Source organism: Moschus berezovskii, chromosome 10 (assembly GCF_049115385.1).
Source record: "Moschus berezovskii isolate FMDL1 chromosome 10, NW_MosBer_1.0, whole genome shotgun sequence".
NCBI classification, from domain to species: Eukaryota; Metazoa; Chordata; class Mammalia; order Artiodactyla; family Moschidae; genus Moschus; species Moschus berezovskii.
This window is the reverse complement of record NC_142469.1, coordinates 102,981,146-102,998,619: the sequence shown is the minus strand read 5'-3', so window position 1 is coordinate 102,998,619 and position 17,474 is coordinate 102,981,146. Positions and strand designations below refer to the sequence as shown.

Here is a 17,474-nt window from a genome sequence, read left to right as displayed (position 1 = left end):
GCCAGGGTCAAAGGGAGGCTCCAGGAAGCTGGGTCTTCACTGAGACTAAGGAGCAAACGTGATCCAAGGGGCAACCGAGAGGTGGCAAGGGAGAACAGAGGCCCAGTTCCAGCTGCAGGTTCAAGAGCCAGGACCTGGCGCATACGCAAGAGGGGAGGCTGGAGATCGGTCAGGAGCTGAGAAGACAGGAGTAAGCTGGGACACAGCACAGAAGGGCCAAGTTTCAATCAGTGAACTACAAACAAAATAGGGTTGAGCTGAGTTTTATTGGGTGCAAGGAATGTGTGTGGTGGGCAGGGGGTGTGGCGGCTGTTTAAAGGCACAGTGATGTTAGGGTTAACAGGGAGAGCAGTACATTAAAAGCTGAGCTCTGTCTACTGGCTCTGTGTGACCTTGGTCAAGTCACTTACTGTGTGTCTGTGCTAAGTGGCTTCAGTCATGTCTGACTCTGTGCGACCCCATAGACTGTAGCCCGCCAGGCTCCTCTGTCCATGGGGATTCTCCAGGCGTGATTACTGAGGTGGGTTGCCAGGCCCTCCTCCAGGCGATCCTCCCAGCCCAGGGATTGAACCTGCGTCTGCTGTATTGCAGGCAGAGTCTTTACCGGTGAGCCACCAGGGAAGCCGAAGTCACTACTACCTTTGTGCAAAAGAGAAGTAGTAAGCCACGGGTCACACAGAGTCAGACATGACTGAAGTGACTTAGCAGTAGCAGCAGCAGCAAGCCACTTTATAGAGATGCTGTGAATTAAGACATGATGTGCAGTGTCAGACCCGGCACCAGAACAGGGTCTGACAGTCAGAACTGAGGATCTGCTCAATTACGTCAGTTCCTTTCTTCCTTTATGTTGTTTGCTCTGTCGTGTCCAACTCTTTGATACCCCGTGGACTGTAGCCCACCAGGCTCCTCCGCCCATGGGATTTTCCAGGCAAGAATACTGGAGTGGGTTGCCATTCCCTTCTCCAGGGGATCTTCCTGACCCAGGGATCGAACCCAGTTCTCCTGCGTTGCAGGTGGATGCTTTAACATCTGAGCCACCAGGGAAGCCCAAAACTGTAAGTGAAAGTTGCTCAGTTGTGTCGACTCTTTGGGACCCCATGGACTATACAGTTCATGGAATTCTCCAGGCCAGAACACTGGAGTGGGTAGACTTTCCCTTCATCCAGGGGATCTTCCCAACCTAGGGATTGAACCCAGGTCTCCTGCATTGCAGGTGAATTCGTTACCAGCTGAGCCACAGGGAAGGCCAAGAATACTGAAGTGGGTAGCCTATCCCTTTTCCAGTGGATCTTCCCGACCCAGGAATTGAACTGGGGTCTCTGACTACCTGTCTTATTCAATAAAACACTTCTTTTCTGAGCCAACCTTCCCCTTTCCTTTCCAGGAGTTAATACATTCTTGGAAGATGCAATTTAATTATAATTAACCTGATGTTGTGGGGGTGGGGAGCTCACTTTGAAGCCTTTGTTAATGATAGTCTATCTTTCCCATCATTTTCTCTCTTTGCATAGATCACTGGTTTCATTTTAGCAATTTAAGTACTATTCTTGGTCCTATTCCTGGAGAAGGAAATGGCAACCCACTCCAGTATTCTTGCCTGGAGAATCCCAGGGACAGAGGAGCCTGGTGGGCTACAGTCCATGGGGTCGCAAAGAATTGGACATGACTGAGGGACTAAATAACAATAAAACGACAACAACTTGGTCCTATTAGCAACCTCATTTACGCAAAAGGAAAGTTGGTGGAGCAGTTCTCACTGAGATTCCTGCCTGGGTAAGGTTTGTGGTAGAAGGGGTGAAAAGGAAGAGTGAGAGAGAAAAAGGAGAGAATGTAGCTAAAGTCATTCCATAAATGGTCTGAATTCCTTACTTAGCATGTGAAAATATGTCTTGTAGAAGGATATGTGGCAGAGACTGTTAATTTCCAATCCGAATTCCACATTCTTTAAGATTGGGAACGGCCATAGCTAAACAACTGTTTCCCAGCCTCCTCTGTAGTTAGGTGCAGCCTTCTACCTAAATTCTAATTGGAATTTGTCAGGTGAATCTACCACGTAGAATCCTCGAAAGGAGACAGCTGGGGCCAACCTTTTGTCCCTCTCTCTTTATGGAGAAGAGGTGAGATGGCTGGTGCTCTAGAAGCTATCATGGATCACAAGGCAACTCTGAGGACAGAGGAACCTGGTTCCTTGAGGACTTCATGCAGGCACTGTCATCCCAGCCCTGGACTACCCACTCCAAATCTCTTTTACAGGAGGGAATACACACTTCTGGGGTTGAGACACTGTGGCTGGATCTGCTTAATAACTGACTCCAAAGGGTTTCATCTCAACCTACATTTTTCCTCCTTCAGCCAATATGTTGGTTTAGACTCTGGTGGGTCTGAAATGTCTGTGAAGTAGTCTCAGGAAGTTTGTTGAAGGGAAACCCACAATTATGGTCCCTGATGTGGCAAATCACATCCTGAGCTGCCTGGAGGAATCTGGGACAGACTCCAGTCAACTGTAATCTAACTTCTTAGGCCGGTTGAATGAGTACGTCTTATAGTGGTGACTGCAGCCATGAAATTAAAAGATGCTTGCTCCTTGGAAGAAAAGTTATGACCAACCTTGATGGCATATTAAAAAGCAGAGACATTAGTTTGCTGATAAAGGTCCGTCTAGTAAAAGCTATGGCTTTTCCAGTAGTCATGTACGGATGTGAGAGCTAGACCTTAAAGAAAGCTGAGCATTGAATAATTGATGCTTTTGAACTGCGGTGTTGGAGAAGACTCTTGAGAGTCCATTGGACTGCAAGGAGATCCAACTAGTCAATCCTAAAGGAGATCAGTCCTGGGTTCATTGGAAGGACTGATGCTAAAGCTGAAACTCCAATACTTTGGTCACCTGATGCAAAGAACTGACTCATTGGAAAAGCCCCTGATGCTGGGAAAGATTGAAGGCAGGAAGAGAAGGGGATGACAGAGGATGAGATGGTTGGATGGCATCACTGACTGGATGGTCATGAGTTTGAGCAAGCTCTGGGAGTTTGTGATGGACAGAGAGGCCTGGTGTGCTGCAGTCCATGGGGTTGCAAAGAGTCGGACATGACTGAGCAACTGAACTGAACTGATAATTGTCAACTATAAAAGAAAAAGAGGCCTGTTTACTGGATGTAAGACATTTTCATTACTTCCTGCAGCCCCCGAGCCGTGGTCTCAATCCTGGTCACTCTCGTAGTTGGGGTGAGTTCTGGAAGGATGTAGCTGATGGCAGATGTGATGTTAGAGACACTAATCTCACTTCCCCACACCCCAGCCTTTGTCGCTTGCTCAAAAGGGCATGTCCCCCCTGAGGGGGGTGGGGTGGGAATTAAATTTAAATATCAAAGTATCACTTGTACAAAAAAGAAGTACATTGATTTGGCCTGACTGGGCTCAGTCTCCTTATAGTGATATTTTGTTCTCACTAGAACAAGCCTTTTTATTAGCGACTGACTTATCACTGAATTCTGTTATTTCATTCTCCCAAATGCTTTTACTCCAGTTCCCATAGCTGTACCCTAAAAACAGCTCTTAGTATCTCATATTAGAATTTATACAACAGTTTTTAAACTAGCCTGCCCCTTAAATCAACGGCAGACTCCCTTGCCTGGAAAACTACTTTAAATATGCCTCATGTCAGCTAAAATGCCTTTCAGTTTCCTGTTACCAATTGCATGTTTGAGTTTTAAGGACATCCATCACCTGGTTCCAACTTGAATTTCCTCCCTCGGGTAGCATGCCCTCACATTCACCTTGACTGCCAGCAAGCCCTACCCTTTCTGTGAAGCCGGGCTCAGTGGTTCCCGTTTCGGTTCCCCTAGTCGTCCTCGGCACAGAGGTGGGGTGAAAATTGTGAAGGGGGTGGAGGAAAGTAACTGAAACACTATTCAGCACCTATTATCTGTGTCTGCTTATTACATATTATTCTATTCAGGAAAGGCCCAACTCAGGCCAATAACAGTGTAAAACTTTCTAACTTCTTTATAGAATTCAGGATTGGTGTTTGTTTTTTTTTCCCCAGTTGTCGAGAAAGTACCTGATACAGCTCATTAGAAATAGGACACTGCAGGAAAGAATCCTCTGTTGTACTTCTTTTATATTCTCCCAGCAAACACTCAAGACTTCACTGCTAAGGCCTGGTAATCAAAGCATGAATTCTGGGTTCTAATCCTGATCTTTCACTTATTAACGGTGTGACCAGGGCAACCGGCTCATTAAGCTGGAATCAATGATGCCTATCCTAGGGGTGAAACAAAGATAAATGTATGTAAACTCTGCAGCGCAGTCCCTGGCACGTGGCGGGTGCACAGTAACACCATTATCAGGCCTGGCCGAGTTCCCAAGGTCGGTTCACTCGGAAAGACGCTCACTCCGGGCAGTGGTTGGAGAGGCACCGGCCCTACACCGTCCCAGGGCCAAGGCCCGCTTTCCGGCGAGACCGCGTCGGCTCACGGCTGCGCTCCGACGCGGCTCCCAGAAACACTAGTCTTTCCTCCGGGCAGCGGGGTGCCGGGACCCCGAGGCTACCCCACCCCGGCGGCGGCGTCCGGGAAGGAGCGGGCACACCGCCCCGGGCAATTCCCCGGCACGCCCGCGGGGACCGGTTTCCCCGCCCGCGGGCCGCGCCGGGCGGTGCCTTTACGGGGCGGAGCCCAGAGCAGTACCATCTCCTTCGGGGGGCCCGGGTGGGGGGAAAGCAGCGGCCCTCCCTTTGGAGACGCGCCCGGAGGCGCGCGGTCGCAGTGGGGGCCCCCGCGGCTCGAGCAGCCGCCGGGGAGACTTCCGGGCCTGTCTTTCTCGCGTGCACTGGGCCCGAGGCGCCGGCGGGGCCGACCCCAGGGCCCGGCACCCCACGTCCCCCGAGATGGGAGTGGCGCGCGCAGGGGGGCGGGGCGCGCGGGGGCGGGGCCGCGGGGCGCGCAGGGGGGCGGGGCCGAGGCGAGCGCAGCGGGGCGGGGTCGCGGGGGCCGAGGCGCGCCGGGTCTGGGCCGCGGGGCGCGCTCAGCGGGGCGGGTCGAGCCGAGCGCCGTGGGGCGGGGCCGCGGGGCGCGCGGGGGGCGGGGCCGCGAGGCGCGCGGGGGGCGGGGCCGCGGCGGCGGTGTCCTTGCGGCACAGCCCGGGACACGAGCTCATCGTCGCAGGTCAGCGCGGCGCGGCGACTCGAGCTCCGAGAGGCTCACGGGCGGCGTCCACCATGTTGTCCCGGGCGGCGTGCAGGTGAGGCTCCGGAGGGCGGGCGCGGCGGCCGGGCGCGGCCCCGGCGGGGGCCTCGGTGGCTTGGCGCTGCAGCCCCCCACTGGCCCGCTCGCGCCGGCCCCGCAGGCTCCAGGACACCTTCGGGATCCAGGGCACCGGCCTGCGGGCAGGGGGTGGGCCGAGCGCGTCCAGGTGCCGCCGGGTCCGCTGGACCGCAGCTTCAGTGTCAGGCCAGAGAGTGGACGGCCGGCTGGCCGACGGTCCCAAGGCCCCCTGCCGCCCCGGCTCCTCCTCCTCCCCGGCGCGCGGGCCCTCTCGCCGGGCTGCGGAGACGCGCTCGCTGGGGGTAGGTGGCTGCGCGCGGAGCCCGATCGCGCTGGGTGTGCTCTCTCTGCAGCACGAGCAGGAGACTGGTGCCGGCCCTGGGCGCGCTGGGCTCCCGGCAGAAGCACAGCCTCCCCGACCTGCCGTACGACTACGGCGCCCTGGAGCCGCACATCAACGCGCAGATCATGCAGCTGCACCACAGCAAGCACCACGCGGCCTACGTGAGCAACCTCAACGTCGCCGAGGAGAAGTACCGGGAGGCGCTGGAGAAGGGTGGGTGCCGGGCGGCCGCGCTTTGGGAAGCGGGTGGCGGGGCGCTACGCTGCGAGGAGTGCCTGGTAAAGACCAGTGCCCCCACCCGGCGCCTGGCAGAACCAATGCGCGCGCTGGCGCGTGGACCTGGGGGCAGAATTCACAGGGAGAACAGCCGTTTCGTGGGGAACCCAGGCTTGCATTTGTATGCCACTCTTTATTTTCTTTTATATGCCACTCTTTTGAATTGAGTGAAAATATAATACGGAGTTGATGTTTTTCTTTTTTAGAGGAGCTCAGTTGATAAAAACCCGTCGTGCGTGAACTTTATTTTGTGTTTTGCGTCTGGGGCCGTCTATGGGAATACGATGTCTTAACGTTTCTGTACAGAATAGTTATTACATTTTTGCATGAGGGAAACTGTTTTTTCCAGGCTGTACGTGTGGCTGAAGCAACACAGTTAAAAGTGCATTTTTTCCCTAAATGCCCCCCCCTCCCATTTTATTTATTTTAATTTGGAGTATAATTGCTTTACGATGTTGTGTTAGTTTCTGCTGTGCAAGGACATGAATCAGCTGTGTTGTGTTGTTAGTCACACAGTCGTGTCCGACTCTTTGTGACTCCATGGACTGTAGCCTGCCAGGCTCCTCTGTCCCTGGGATTCTCCAGGCGAGAATACTGCAGTGGGTTGCCATTTCCTTCTCCATGAATCAGCTAAAGGTTATGACCAACTTAGATAGTATATTAAAAGGCAGAGACATTACTTTGCCAACAAAGGTCTGTCTAGTCAAGGTTATGGTTTTTCCAGTGGTCATGTGTGGATGTGAGAGTTGACTGTGAAGAAAGCTGATCGCCGAAGAATTGATGCTTTTGAACTGTGGTGCTGGAGAAGACTGTTGAGAGTCCCTTGGACCGCAAGGAGATCCAACCAGTCCATTCTAAAGGAGATCAGTCCTGAGTGTTCATTGGAAGGACTGATGCTAAAGCTGAAACACCAATACTTTGGGCACCTCATGCGAAGAGTTGACTCACTGGAAAAGACTATGATGCTGGGAGGGATTTGGGGCAGAAGGAGAAGGGGACAACAGAGAATGAGATGGCTGGATGGCATCACCGACTCGATGGACATGAGTTTGAGTGAACTCTGGGAGTTGGTGATGGACAGGGAGTCCTGGCGTGCTGTGATTCATGGGGTCGCAAATAGTCGGACAGGACTGAGTGACTGAACTGAACTGATACATATATCCCCTCTCTCTTGAGCCTCCCCCATCCGCCCCCTCAACCCACCACTGTAGGTCATCACAGAGCACCCAGCTGAGCTCCTTGTGCAATGCAGGGAGCTTCCCACTAGCTAGCTATTTCACATATGGTAGGAGAAGGAAATGGCAACCCACTCCAGTGTTCTTGCCTGGAGAATCCCAGGTACGGCGGCGCCTGCTGGTCTGCCATCTATGGGGTTACACAGAGTCGGACACGACTGAAGCGACTTAGCAGCAGCAGCAGCAGTGTATGTACCTCAGTGCTACTCTCTCAATTCTTCCCCCGCTCTCCTTCCCACCCGTCCTGTCCAGGAGTCCATTCCTTCTCTACATCTGTGTCTCTATTCTTGCCCTGCCCATGGTTCATCAGTACCAGTTTTCTAGATTTCAAAAATCTGCGAATTGAATTTCAGTCCTGAGAAATTTGTTGGTTGTCATGACTGAAGTGACTTAGCAGCAGCAGCAGCAGCTTGTTGACTGGGGACATCTAGTGGGAAAAGGCAGCATTTCAGTCTGGTCCTGTGTGAGATTATTAGGTAAACAAAAAGAAGAGGAAGTTACCACATTCTGGAAAATTTACTTGTGACGATCAGAGGGATGGTCAGAGGAAAGAAAAAGGTTCTGAGTATGGGAAGAGGTTCTACGATTTAGGGAAAAAACAACTTCGGGAAGAATGTGGTAATGGGGAGAGGCTTGGGTAAATCCCAGTTGTGAAACTTATTCCTGCAAGACAACACATGACACCTGTGAGTGCCTCTTCAGTATTTTAAAAGCAGCTTAAATGTCAGTCCTTGTGCAGTAGAAGCTTTGCTAGTTTAGTGAAAGCCTCTGGGGAAGAAGCTTTACTTTATCACAATATATTCTACTGTGTTGCCTATAAGTATCTGTGGCACTTTTGTTTATTTAAACAATTAAATTTTGAAAACGATTATGGAGTTACATTTTCATGTTTGAAAATTTGGGAAAAATGTGTAAGGAAAATAACATCATCAATTTTATCACAGGTAAGTATCATAAATTGTTTTCAAACAAAAGTATATACTTGACTTTTATTGCAGTCAACAGAGGAAAAAAACTACTATGAAGCCAAAGAAAACATTGAGCTTCAGGAAAATGTTCTTAAAAGCAGATATTCAGTTCAGTTCAGTTGCTCAGTCGTGTCTGACTCTTGGTGACCCCATGAACCACAGCACGCCAGGCCTCCCTGTCCATCACCAACTCCCAGAGTTTATCCAAACTCATGTCCATTGAGTCGGTGATGCCATCCAACCATCTCATCCTCTGTCGTTCCCTTCTCCTGCCTTCAATCTTTCACAACGTCAGGGTCTTTTCAAATGAGTCAGCTCTGCACATCAGGTGGCCAAAATATTGGAGTTTCAGCTTCAATATCAGTCCTTCCAGTGAATACCCAGGACTGATCTCCTTTAGGATGGATTGGTTGGATCTCCTTGCAGTCCAAGGGACTCTCAAGAGTCTTCTCCAACGCCACAGTTCAAAGCATCAGTTCTACAGTGCTCAGCTTTCTTTGTAGTCCAGTTCTCATATCCATACATCACTACTGGAAACACCAGGGCCTTGACTAGACGGACCTTTGTTGGCAAAGTAATGTCTCTGCTTTTTAATATGCTGTCTAGGTTGGTCATAACTTTCCTTCTAAGGAGTAAGTGTCTTTTAATTTCATGACTGCAATCACCATCTGCAGTTATTTTGGAGCCCCCAAAAATAAAGTCAGCCACTGCTTCCACTGTTTCCCCATCTATTTGCTGTGAAGTGATGGGACCGGATGCCATGATTTTAGTTTTCTGAATGTTGAGCTTTAAGCCAACTTTTTCACTCTCCTCTTTCACTTTCATCAAGAGGCTCTTTAGTTCTTCACTTTCTGCCATAAGGGTGGTGTCATCTGCATATCTGAGGTTAAGATATTAAGCCCCCCCAAATTTCTATTAAAATTTAAAAAATGATTATGTAAATTTTAGGAGATTGTGATGAAACTAGTTCTCAGTAAGCAAGTTTCTTTTCCATTAGAAGTAGTTACTGTTGGCATTTAAAAATATATATATAAATTCTGTATTTATTTTTAGAGTGATTCTCCAAGAAAAATTAGTAAGGGAAGCACTGATCTGTCAGAAAATTATTTTGTAAACATAGCGATGAAAATTGGCATCTTAAACAGAACTCTCAAAGGTTATCTGTGTATTTAGGTATCATTGGCCTTCTCCTTTTTGAATTGCTAAAAACTGGAGGCTTTATTGTTTCAGACAGTGCCATTTCTTATGTGTGTTCTTAGAATGTACCCTCACAACAGAAATAGAAAGCTTTTTCTGTTATGTAAGCTCCCCAAGGGCAGAGTTCTGCTTGGTTATCTGTGTCCTTTACTTTGGGATCTTGTGAGTCATAAGAACTTAATATTGAATTAGGAAATTCCCATCTTTCCTAATAGTTTTGCTAGTCTGTACCTTCTTCAAGGCATAGAAAAAAAATATTTTATTTTGCCTCCATGTTTGGCAAGGTAGAAAAAAGAGCTCCAAATATGCCATTCTTTTTAAAGTACAGAGGTCAGAATTCTTTTTCTGTGGAAACTCCATTTAGTATCATGAGTGCCTGCTATATTGTAAGGCAATAATACGCTGAGCCTCAGAGACACAGCAGTGCACAGAAGTCCATGTCTTCATTGGAGCTTTCCTTCCATGTAGAGACGTGAATAAGAAAATGTGTAGTATGTCAGGGGCTGAAGTCCTATCGAGGAAAACAGAGTACGGGAAGTGGTCTGGAGGCGGGTGGGCATTGCCCATTTCATATTGTGGTTAGAGAAGCCTTCTGATGTGGTTGATGCTTCAGTGGAGACTTGAGAGGGAATTGGGGGTGAATCCGGAGGCTGTCTCCAGGAAGAGTGCTCCAGCAAAGGCTGCAGTGGTCAGTGGAAGCCCTAAGCTGGCCGCATGCCAGGTGGCTATCTAAGTGCCAGGAGAGGCCGCTGTGGCCTGAGCTGGGCCAGCAGGGAGATACAGAGGGCTGTATGACACGCACCCCTGTACCAATTGTAAGGACTTGGGGTTCACTCTGAGAAGAGCAGCCTGCGGAGGGGTTTGACCCCAGGTGTGCCATGATCAGTTTGAGGTTTAGAAAATCCCTCTGACCACTGTGTTGAGAATAGACCGGTAGGGGTGGGTGTGGAAGCAGGAGACAGTGGGAGACGGGGACACGGAGGCTGGAGGAAGGGATGAGGTTCTGGGTGTTCTCTGGCACTGGATATTCTCTGGATGTTCTCTGGCTTTGCTTCTGGTTAGGATGTGGGCTGTGAGAGGAAAGGAGTTACAAATCACCATGTTATCTAAATGCCCTGAGCAAACAGCTGGCACTCACTGAGATGGGGGAGGCCTTTGGATGAAAGAGTTTGGGGTTGAAGATCAGCGGTTCAGTTTTGAATAAGTTGAGTTTTTTGGTAGTATAACCATGCTAGTAGGTGGCTGTGTGTCTAGAGAAGGAGAGTTGAACATTTTCCATATAGCCTGTATATGGAACCATTTAGTTTATAGCACTCCACTGTTTTCTGTCCTTGTTTTCTTTGTTAGGTCGTTTACTGAAATCTTTTCTATCCGAGAAAACGGAGTTCTTTGAAGCCCAGGAGTGAATTTTCTACTAGCTTTGCCACTCTTGCTCACTCGATGTTTGCTGCATTATTGATTGAACTGAAAATCCTCTGGGACACATAATTTGGGGAAGGCTTTTTTTTTTTTTTTGGTAAAGTACTGAAATGGTGAAGTTTTGGGACCACTTGCTCAGTCACTCGGTCATGTCCGACTCTTTGTGATCCCATGGATTGTAGCCCACCAGGCTTCTTTGTCTGTGGGATTCTCCAGGCAAGAATACTGGAGTGGGTTGCCATAAAGAGCAAGAATTTAAAGAAAATGTGTTTGTATTTTAACCTTTCAGGTGATGTTACAGCTCAGATAGCTCTGCAGCCTGCATTAAAGTTCAATGGTGGGGGCCACATCAATCACAGCATCTTCTGGACAAATCTGAGCCCTCAGGGCGGTGGAGAACCCAAAGGTTGGTTTAAACTGGGGCAGCCTCGGCTCCATTTTGTGCACAGTAGGAATGACTTGACTTTCTTAAGTTGCCTTCATTCTCCTTGAGGTGTCATGACGGCATCTCTTTCATGGCAGAGAGTACGACAGAGCTGTAACTTTCAGAGGGGCACGTGTGAGAATGCAGAATACACCCAGGGAATTATGCATACGCGCACACGTAATACCTCGCGTGGTGTCGTCTCCTGGTCGAAATGCACTGTGTGTTAGGGGAGGACTGAGTTTTTTAGGAAAGGTGAATTTTCATTTACTGGCTCTAGGTCCTGGGATAAGATATTAACCATTCCGTATCTTACTTTTCTTCACCTGTATGATATGGGGATAATTATAGGGTTGTTTTAAACATTAGGCCTTTATAGAATAGTGCCTTTTGCTATTATTTTACTACTCTTTCTAACTGACAAAAAAGTAAATTGTCCCAGAAAAATAGGTTTTCCAGGACAGCTGCAGGTAACAAGGGAGTCCAGAGACGATGGGCTTGTTCGCTCTGCTTGTTCACTTGACTTCCTGGATGGTGCATGGAGTCCCATAACTTTATCCTTCGCATCCCAGGGAAGGTATGGGGCATCAACAGAGCTCTCCACCTTTGTCTCTGGTCTTCTGGCATCTACCTTAAGGTTCTGAGGCATTTTTAATCATATTCTAGAAGGCACCTTATGCACTTGAAATAAGCAATTTCATTTGGAAGTAAAGATGATTGGGGGAGTAAGTATGGGGAGCTGGAGAATTTATTTTTTCTGAGGTAGATCTTCAGACCGTGACTTAATACTTTTGAGGTGTTGAGAGTTACCAGAATATCAGATACACCTGTGTTCATCCAACAGGTTTTGGCACTCTCCCATTTTTGTGTTATCTGTGCCCCTTTATCTCATCACTTGTGCTTATAATAGATGATTACTTTAAAAATTGAAAAGAAATTGAATATTTATTTTTTTGGCTTGGCTGGGTCTTAGCTGTGGCATGCAGGATCTAGTTCCCTGCCAGGCAGCAAACCTTGGCATTGGGAGCACGGAGTCTTAGCCACTGGACCACCAGGGAAGTCCCTAGATGATTACTTTTAGGCCATTAAAATATGAGAAGTAATATTTTTGGCCTGGTTGATTTCGTTGATGTGCTCAGTCTAGAATTGTATTCTGTATTGCTACAGAATAAAAAGGGTGATAACCCTTAAAGTGTACCCTTGGTTCATTTTAAGAGGCAACATCACTGTTTTTAAAATGATGTAGTAATTAAGATAGGAAAGATCTAGGCTGCCTTAGAGAAGAAAATCTCAGCCATAACATTCTATTCCCAAATTGAAACTGAGTAGGTAGGGTAGGATTCCAAATAAAATCTTCTGTTGAGGGGAAGAAAGCAAGCTAGTGGAAAATACTGTTTCTTTCCTTGTGGAAATAGCACTGTGAGTGAAAAAAATCCCTCTCACGTGTTTCAGTAACACACACGTGAATTAAAATTCTGAGATCTGATGACTATCGTGTCAGGGCAGGAATGACAATGTGTTTTCTAGGCTCACTGGGTTATGTAGTGTTTTCTGTGTTGTCTAGTTGTGTCTTGGGCCGTATGACAATAATACTTGATATATGTACTAAAATATTTTATTGTAATTGTTGTAATCAATTCATTCATGGGTGGTTTTTGTAAACTTTTTTGTTTCTGTTTTTAATAGGGGAATTGCTGGAAGCCATCAAACGTGACTTTGGTTCCTTTGCCAAATTTAAGGAAAAGTTGACTGCTGTATCTGTTGGTGTCCAAGGCTCCGGTTGGGGTTGGCTCGGCTTTAATAAGGAGCAGGGACGCTTACAGATTGCTGCTTGTTCTAACCAGGATCCCCTGCAAGGAACAACAGGTTAGAATTCTTTATTCTTGAGAGATGGTTCGTTATAAAGCATTTATCGTGAACTGAAGACTAGCAGAGTTTAAACCTTCCTGAATACGTTTTGAGCAGATCTTAGGAGCTGATACCCAGAGTTTTGTGTGAGCAAAAATGCTTTCCAGGTCCTTGATATTTTATAAAATTAGCACGTGTAATTTTACAGATATGTTAACAAAAAAGATTTTAAACATAAGTTCTGCTTCATTTGATAGAGAATTCGTATCAGTCTACAGAATAATTATATGCACTAGAATAAAAGCCTAAGATTAGATAAATAGCACGAAGGAGGAAAAGAGACACAGGCTGGGTCTGACTTCAAACCTTGGACTCTTATCCCCTCTGCTGAGCACTTGTGGCTAAACTGTGACCAAAGCTTAGGTTTCCAGAGTCTGCCTTGCTGAGGGCTTTGGCGCAGGAAGAGGCTGGGCTTCGAAATCCTTTTTCATGTTGAACCAGATGGAAGTAGCAGCTCTTTAGGGAGTAGTCCTAAGGATCCAGCAGTCAGCTGGAACTCTGATGAAAGGTGATCGCATCGGTCAGCAGTGGGTCTCAGCTATATTTTCTGCCTTTGTACATGTCAGGAGACTTCCTTCCGTGACTCACTGCTCCGGATCTGTCCAGATTTAGCCAGAAGCTAAGCTGTTCTTTTGGGAGCCATAGAATTGGGAAAGCAAAGATTTGTGAGCCCTGAGTGCTCTAGAGTCAGGTACCTGACCCGGAAGGCTGGGATTGGTGAATCCTAGTGCCTTCTCCCCACTTGAAGAAAGCCAATAGGAATAAAGATAAATGAAAGTCATGGCAGTTTATTTATGGGACAAGTCATATATGAATTTTGTTGCCTTAATTATAAATGATTAGTGGCACACCTCACGACAGATTTAGACACATTGGTTGATGACTGTTTTCTTAGAGGAGTGCTTACAGTTGGAGAGGTTTCTTTTTTTTTTTGCTGTACTGTGGGATTTTAGTTCCCTGACCAGGAATCAAACCCATGCCCGCTGCAGTGGAAGTGTGGATTCTTAACCACTGGACCTCCAGGGAAGTCCCTAGAGAGATTTCTTAAATGAATGTTTTGTAGATTTAACTAGTTTTTCATCTAAATTACTTAATTTCTGAAATGTGCATCTTTTCTTTAAGTCTTACTCAGTTTTTCATGTTAACTTTTTCTTGTATTAATATCTCATATAAACACTTTATATATTTTTTGAAATATAGTTGGTTTACAATGTTGTGTTAATTTCCGTTGTACAGGAAAAGTGACTCCCTTTTATTATTTATTACATACGTATACATCATAAATGCTTTGTGCTCTCTGTGACTAACCTTAGCCCAGGGGAGCAGAGCAGGTTTTTCATAGCCCCCCACAAATGCATAGCATCTTTGGAAGGTACTTAGGCACGCTGGAGACCTGGGTTTGATCCTTGGGTCGGGAGGATCCTCTGGAGGAGGGCATGGCAACCCACTGCAGTAATCTTGCTGGGAGAATCCCCATGGACAGAGGAGCCTGGCGGGCTACAGTCCATGGGGTCACAAAGAGTCAATACAGCTGAGTGACTTAGCATACACATAGCCACCCCTGTAAACGAATCATACCCTTTTTGAGACCCCTAGTAAGGACCACTGAGAATTGGCTCTTGGATAAATCTGTTGATTTTAAGAACACCTGTTAAATACTGTGGTTAGCTGATTTTTCCCAAGTCTGTTTTAATTGTTTTTCCTATTTATCACATTGTCTTCTTCCAAAGAGTAAAGTTTAAAATCTTTTAGGATATTTATTCTTAGGCAGATTTCCTATATATATCCTATAAAAGAAACTGAAAAGTGGATGAGAATGTGGTAAAGGGTAATTTTGTGTGCGTAGAACAGTTAAAGCGAGAAGATGCAGTGTTGTAGATTGAATCTCGTGGTTTTTGTTTCTTTCCCCTTCTTTCCAACAGGTCTTATCCCCCTGCTGGGGATTGACGTGTGGGAGCATGCTTATTACCTTCAGTATAAAAATGTCAGGCCCGATTATCTGAAGGCCATTTGGAATGTGATCAACTGGGAGAATGTAACTGCAAGATACACGGCTTGCAGCAAGTAAACCGTCAGCCTTACATTGAGTACACCAAGCTCTTTCTGACTATTTTTGTAGTAGTGCAGAGAACCAGATAAACCAGTAAGCTGCTCCATTGTAGTGTTTCTGAATGTGGCTTGTTCAAATATTTGATAAAAATAATTCACTGCTATGGATAATCTCTTTTAAAAGTTTGTTATTAGGCAACTGTTTGAAAATGTTAAGTGCTTTATATGATTTAGCCTTTTGATTGAACATTTTCTTTGGAGAGCTAAACTAGCTAGGAGGTGGTAGTTGTCATCATAAAACCATCCAAAAAACTTCATCCTCGTGAAGCCTGTCCTGTTCAATCGCAGTTACAGAAAATCTAATCTTTTTTGCCCCAGTTGCTTAATAATAGAATATTAAATTTATTTTCCAAGGGAAATGCTCAGTTTTCTATTGAAAATTGCTCTGTTAGTAATCCTCTGTCCAGTATTATTTCTTATAGTTATCACCCCATGGTCTTTAATTATTTTCTGATCACATGTTGCATAGGGTTAACACTAACCATTTTGTCATTAAAAATATATATGACTTGATTGCTGAGATTTGCTTTATTATGAGAAGGAAATAGTAGCGCCTCTGAATTTTTCTGTAGCAAGAAAAATAAAGACTTTTGTGAAATTTTGTCTTGAAACATAGGAATGTGTGTTGTCTAAGCGCTTAAAAGGGACAGATTACGACCTGGTTAGTAAAATCAGTGATAGGGCTGTGGCCACAGAACTTCTGGCTGGGCACTTGCCCCTCTTCTGGGTCTGTTCATGACACCTCCCTCTCGGGAGAACCAGACTGGGTCAGGTCCTGCCTCCCAAGTGATGAAAGACATGTTGGTTTCTGGATGCAGTGAGACGCACGCCCCGCTCCGGAACATTTATTTGCAAAGACTTGTTTTTCAGTAATTTCATCCATTTTGAGGGTTTTTTTTTTGTTTGTTTTCTTTTAGAAAAGGTACAATCAATCAAGAAGCTTTATATTGCTTTATTGGTTTTTCTAATAAAAGGAAGACTACCCCTAATTGAGTGACACAGGAAATTACGTTCCTGCTTAGTTTTTTGATTGGAGCTGTTCAGTGCAGCAGGATCCTTTTTGTATTTGGCTTCAGGTGTTCCATGTTCTTCATCATATCCCTCCTCATCGTTAATGGCTGTATAATACTTTATCTATTGGACACTTCCTAATATATTTTACAATCCAGTTACTGAAGATTTCATTTATTTCTAATGGTTATTACAAATAATGCTATTATTTGTGGCAGTCCACATAGCTTTTTACCTTTCTATTGGAATATTTTCTCTCTGTAGGTTTTCTTTCTTAAACTATTTAGTAACAGGGTGTTTTCTCAAATTTATTTTTTCATTTAAAAAGTTTTCCCCCCTTACTCTATTATCTGTGGGTTTTTTTTTTTTTTCATGGAAAAATGGAGTGACTTAGCAGTTTCAATATTGAAGACTGAAGTATTTTCAAAAATTTAAATTCAAGGAACTTTTCTTTTAGAGTTCAATTAAAAAGCAGTCTTTCTGAATTGTCAACAGCATTTATGAGACTAGTGTTAACTGTGTATGTGTGTGCTTGTGGATTGAAAATGACTCAGAGACTATGATTGCCATCCTTTATATATCAAGTAAAGTGGCTTTCATGGAGCACAGCTAAGAGCTGAGTGACTGCTGCTAACATAGATCTTACATACACATATATATGCCTGTATATATAAAGGCAGTTGTGTGACCACTGGTTATATGTATCCTGTATAGATATACATGCCTATATATATAAACAAGGCAGTGAACTCTGTTAACAGACTATTGAGGAAACAGGACCTTTTTGAAAGATGGGCTTTTGTCTACAAGCAGTCTTCTAAATCATGAACTATCAAAGATAATGCAGAGTCTACCGACATCAAGCTGTTGCACTCTTACTAAGCTTTACGACTCAAAAAAATTCAATGTTGAAATTTCTATGGGGCTCTATTTTTGCTTTGATTGTATCAAGTGACAACAAGGGAAAGCATACTGTCCTCCACTAAAGTTTTGGATTTTAAGAGACTTAAGATGACATATGCAATACAGATTTTAATCACCCAGCAGAAAATAAGATTCTAAGATTCTGTTTAGCCCTGTTTTTCATAGCAGAAAAGAAACAGAAAAGGTAAAAACAGCATTTCTTCTGGAAAGTGCAAGTACTGTTCACCCAGGAAGGGTCTTGTGACCGAAGCAGCAGAGCCCGCTCTAGTGTCAGACGAGCTGCAGAAACCTTACTTAGCGTGGTCGGTGCCACAGGGGAGCAGGATGAAGGACGAAGGGTGTTTGTGAAGCAGAACTGTTGTGTAATAATGAAACTTTGACACTGAGAAATTATAGCTT

The 17,474-nt window shown here is 45.8% G+C and overlaps 1 protein-coding gene across 1 annotated transcript; it reads left to right on the top strand.

Moving 5' to 3' along the window:
* Positions 1–5,079: 5,079 nt before the first annotated feature.
* On the top strand, positions 5,080–15,653 carry SOD2 (superoxide dismutase 2). The gene is made up of 5 exons (XM_055433109.2): positions 5,080–5,238; positions 5,615–5,817; positions 10,989–11,105; positions 12,810–12,989; positions 14,954–15,653. Exons 1-5 carry the CDS (start codon positions 5,216–5,218, stop codon positions 15,097–15,099), a joined length of 669 nt encoding a protein of 222 aa, XP_055289084.1. The 5' UTR covers positions 5,080–5,215; the 3' UTR covers positions 15,100–15,653.
* The last annotated feature ends 1,821 nt before the right edge of the window (positions 15,654–17,474 follow it).

Coding starts and splice junctions, on each gene's coding strand:
- SOD2 (XM_055433109.2), top strand. CDS start 5,216: ATGTTGTCCCGGGCGGCGTGCAG. Junction 5,818..10,988: donor CCGGGAGGCGCTGGAGAAGG/GTGGGTGCCGGG, acceptor TTAACCTTTCAG/GTGATGTTACAGCTCAGATA. Junction 11,106..12,809: donor GGGCGGTGGAGAACCCAAAG/GTTGGTTTAAAC, acceptor TGTTTTTAATAG/GGGAATTGCTGGAAGCCATC.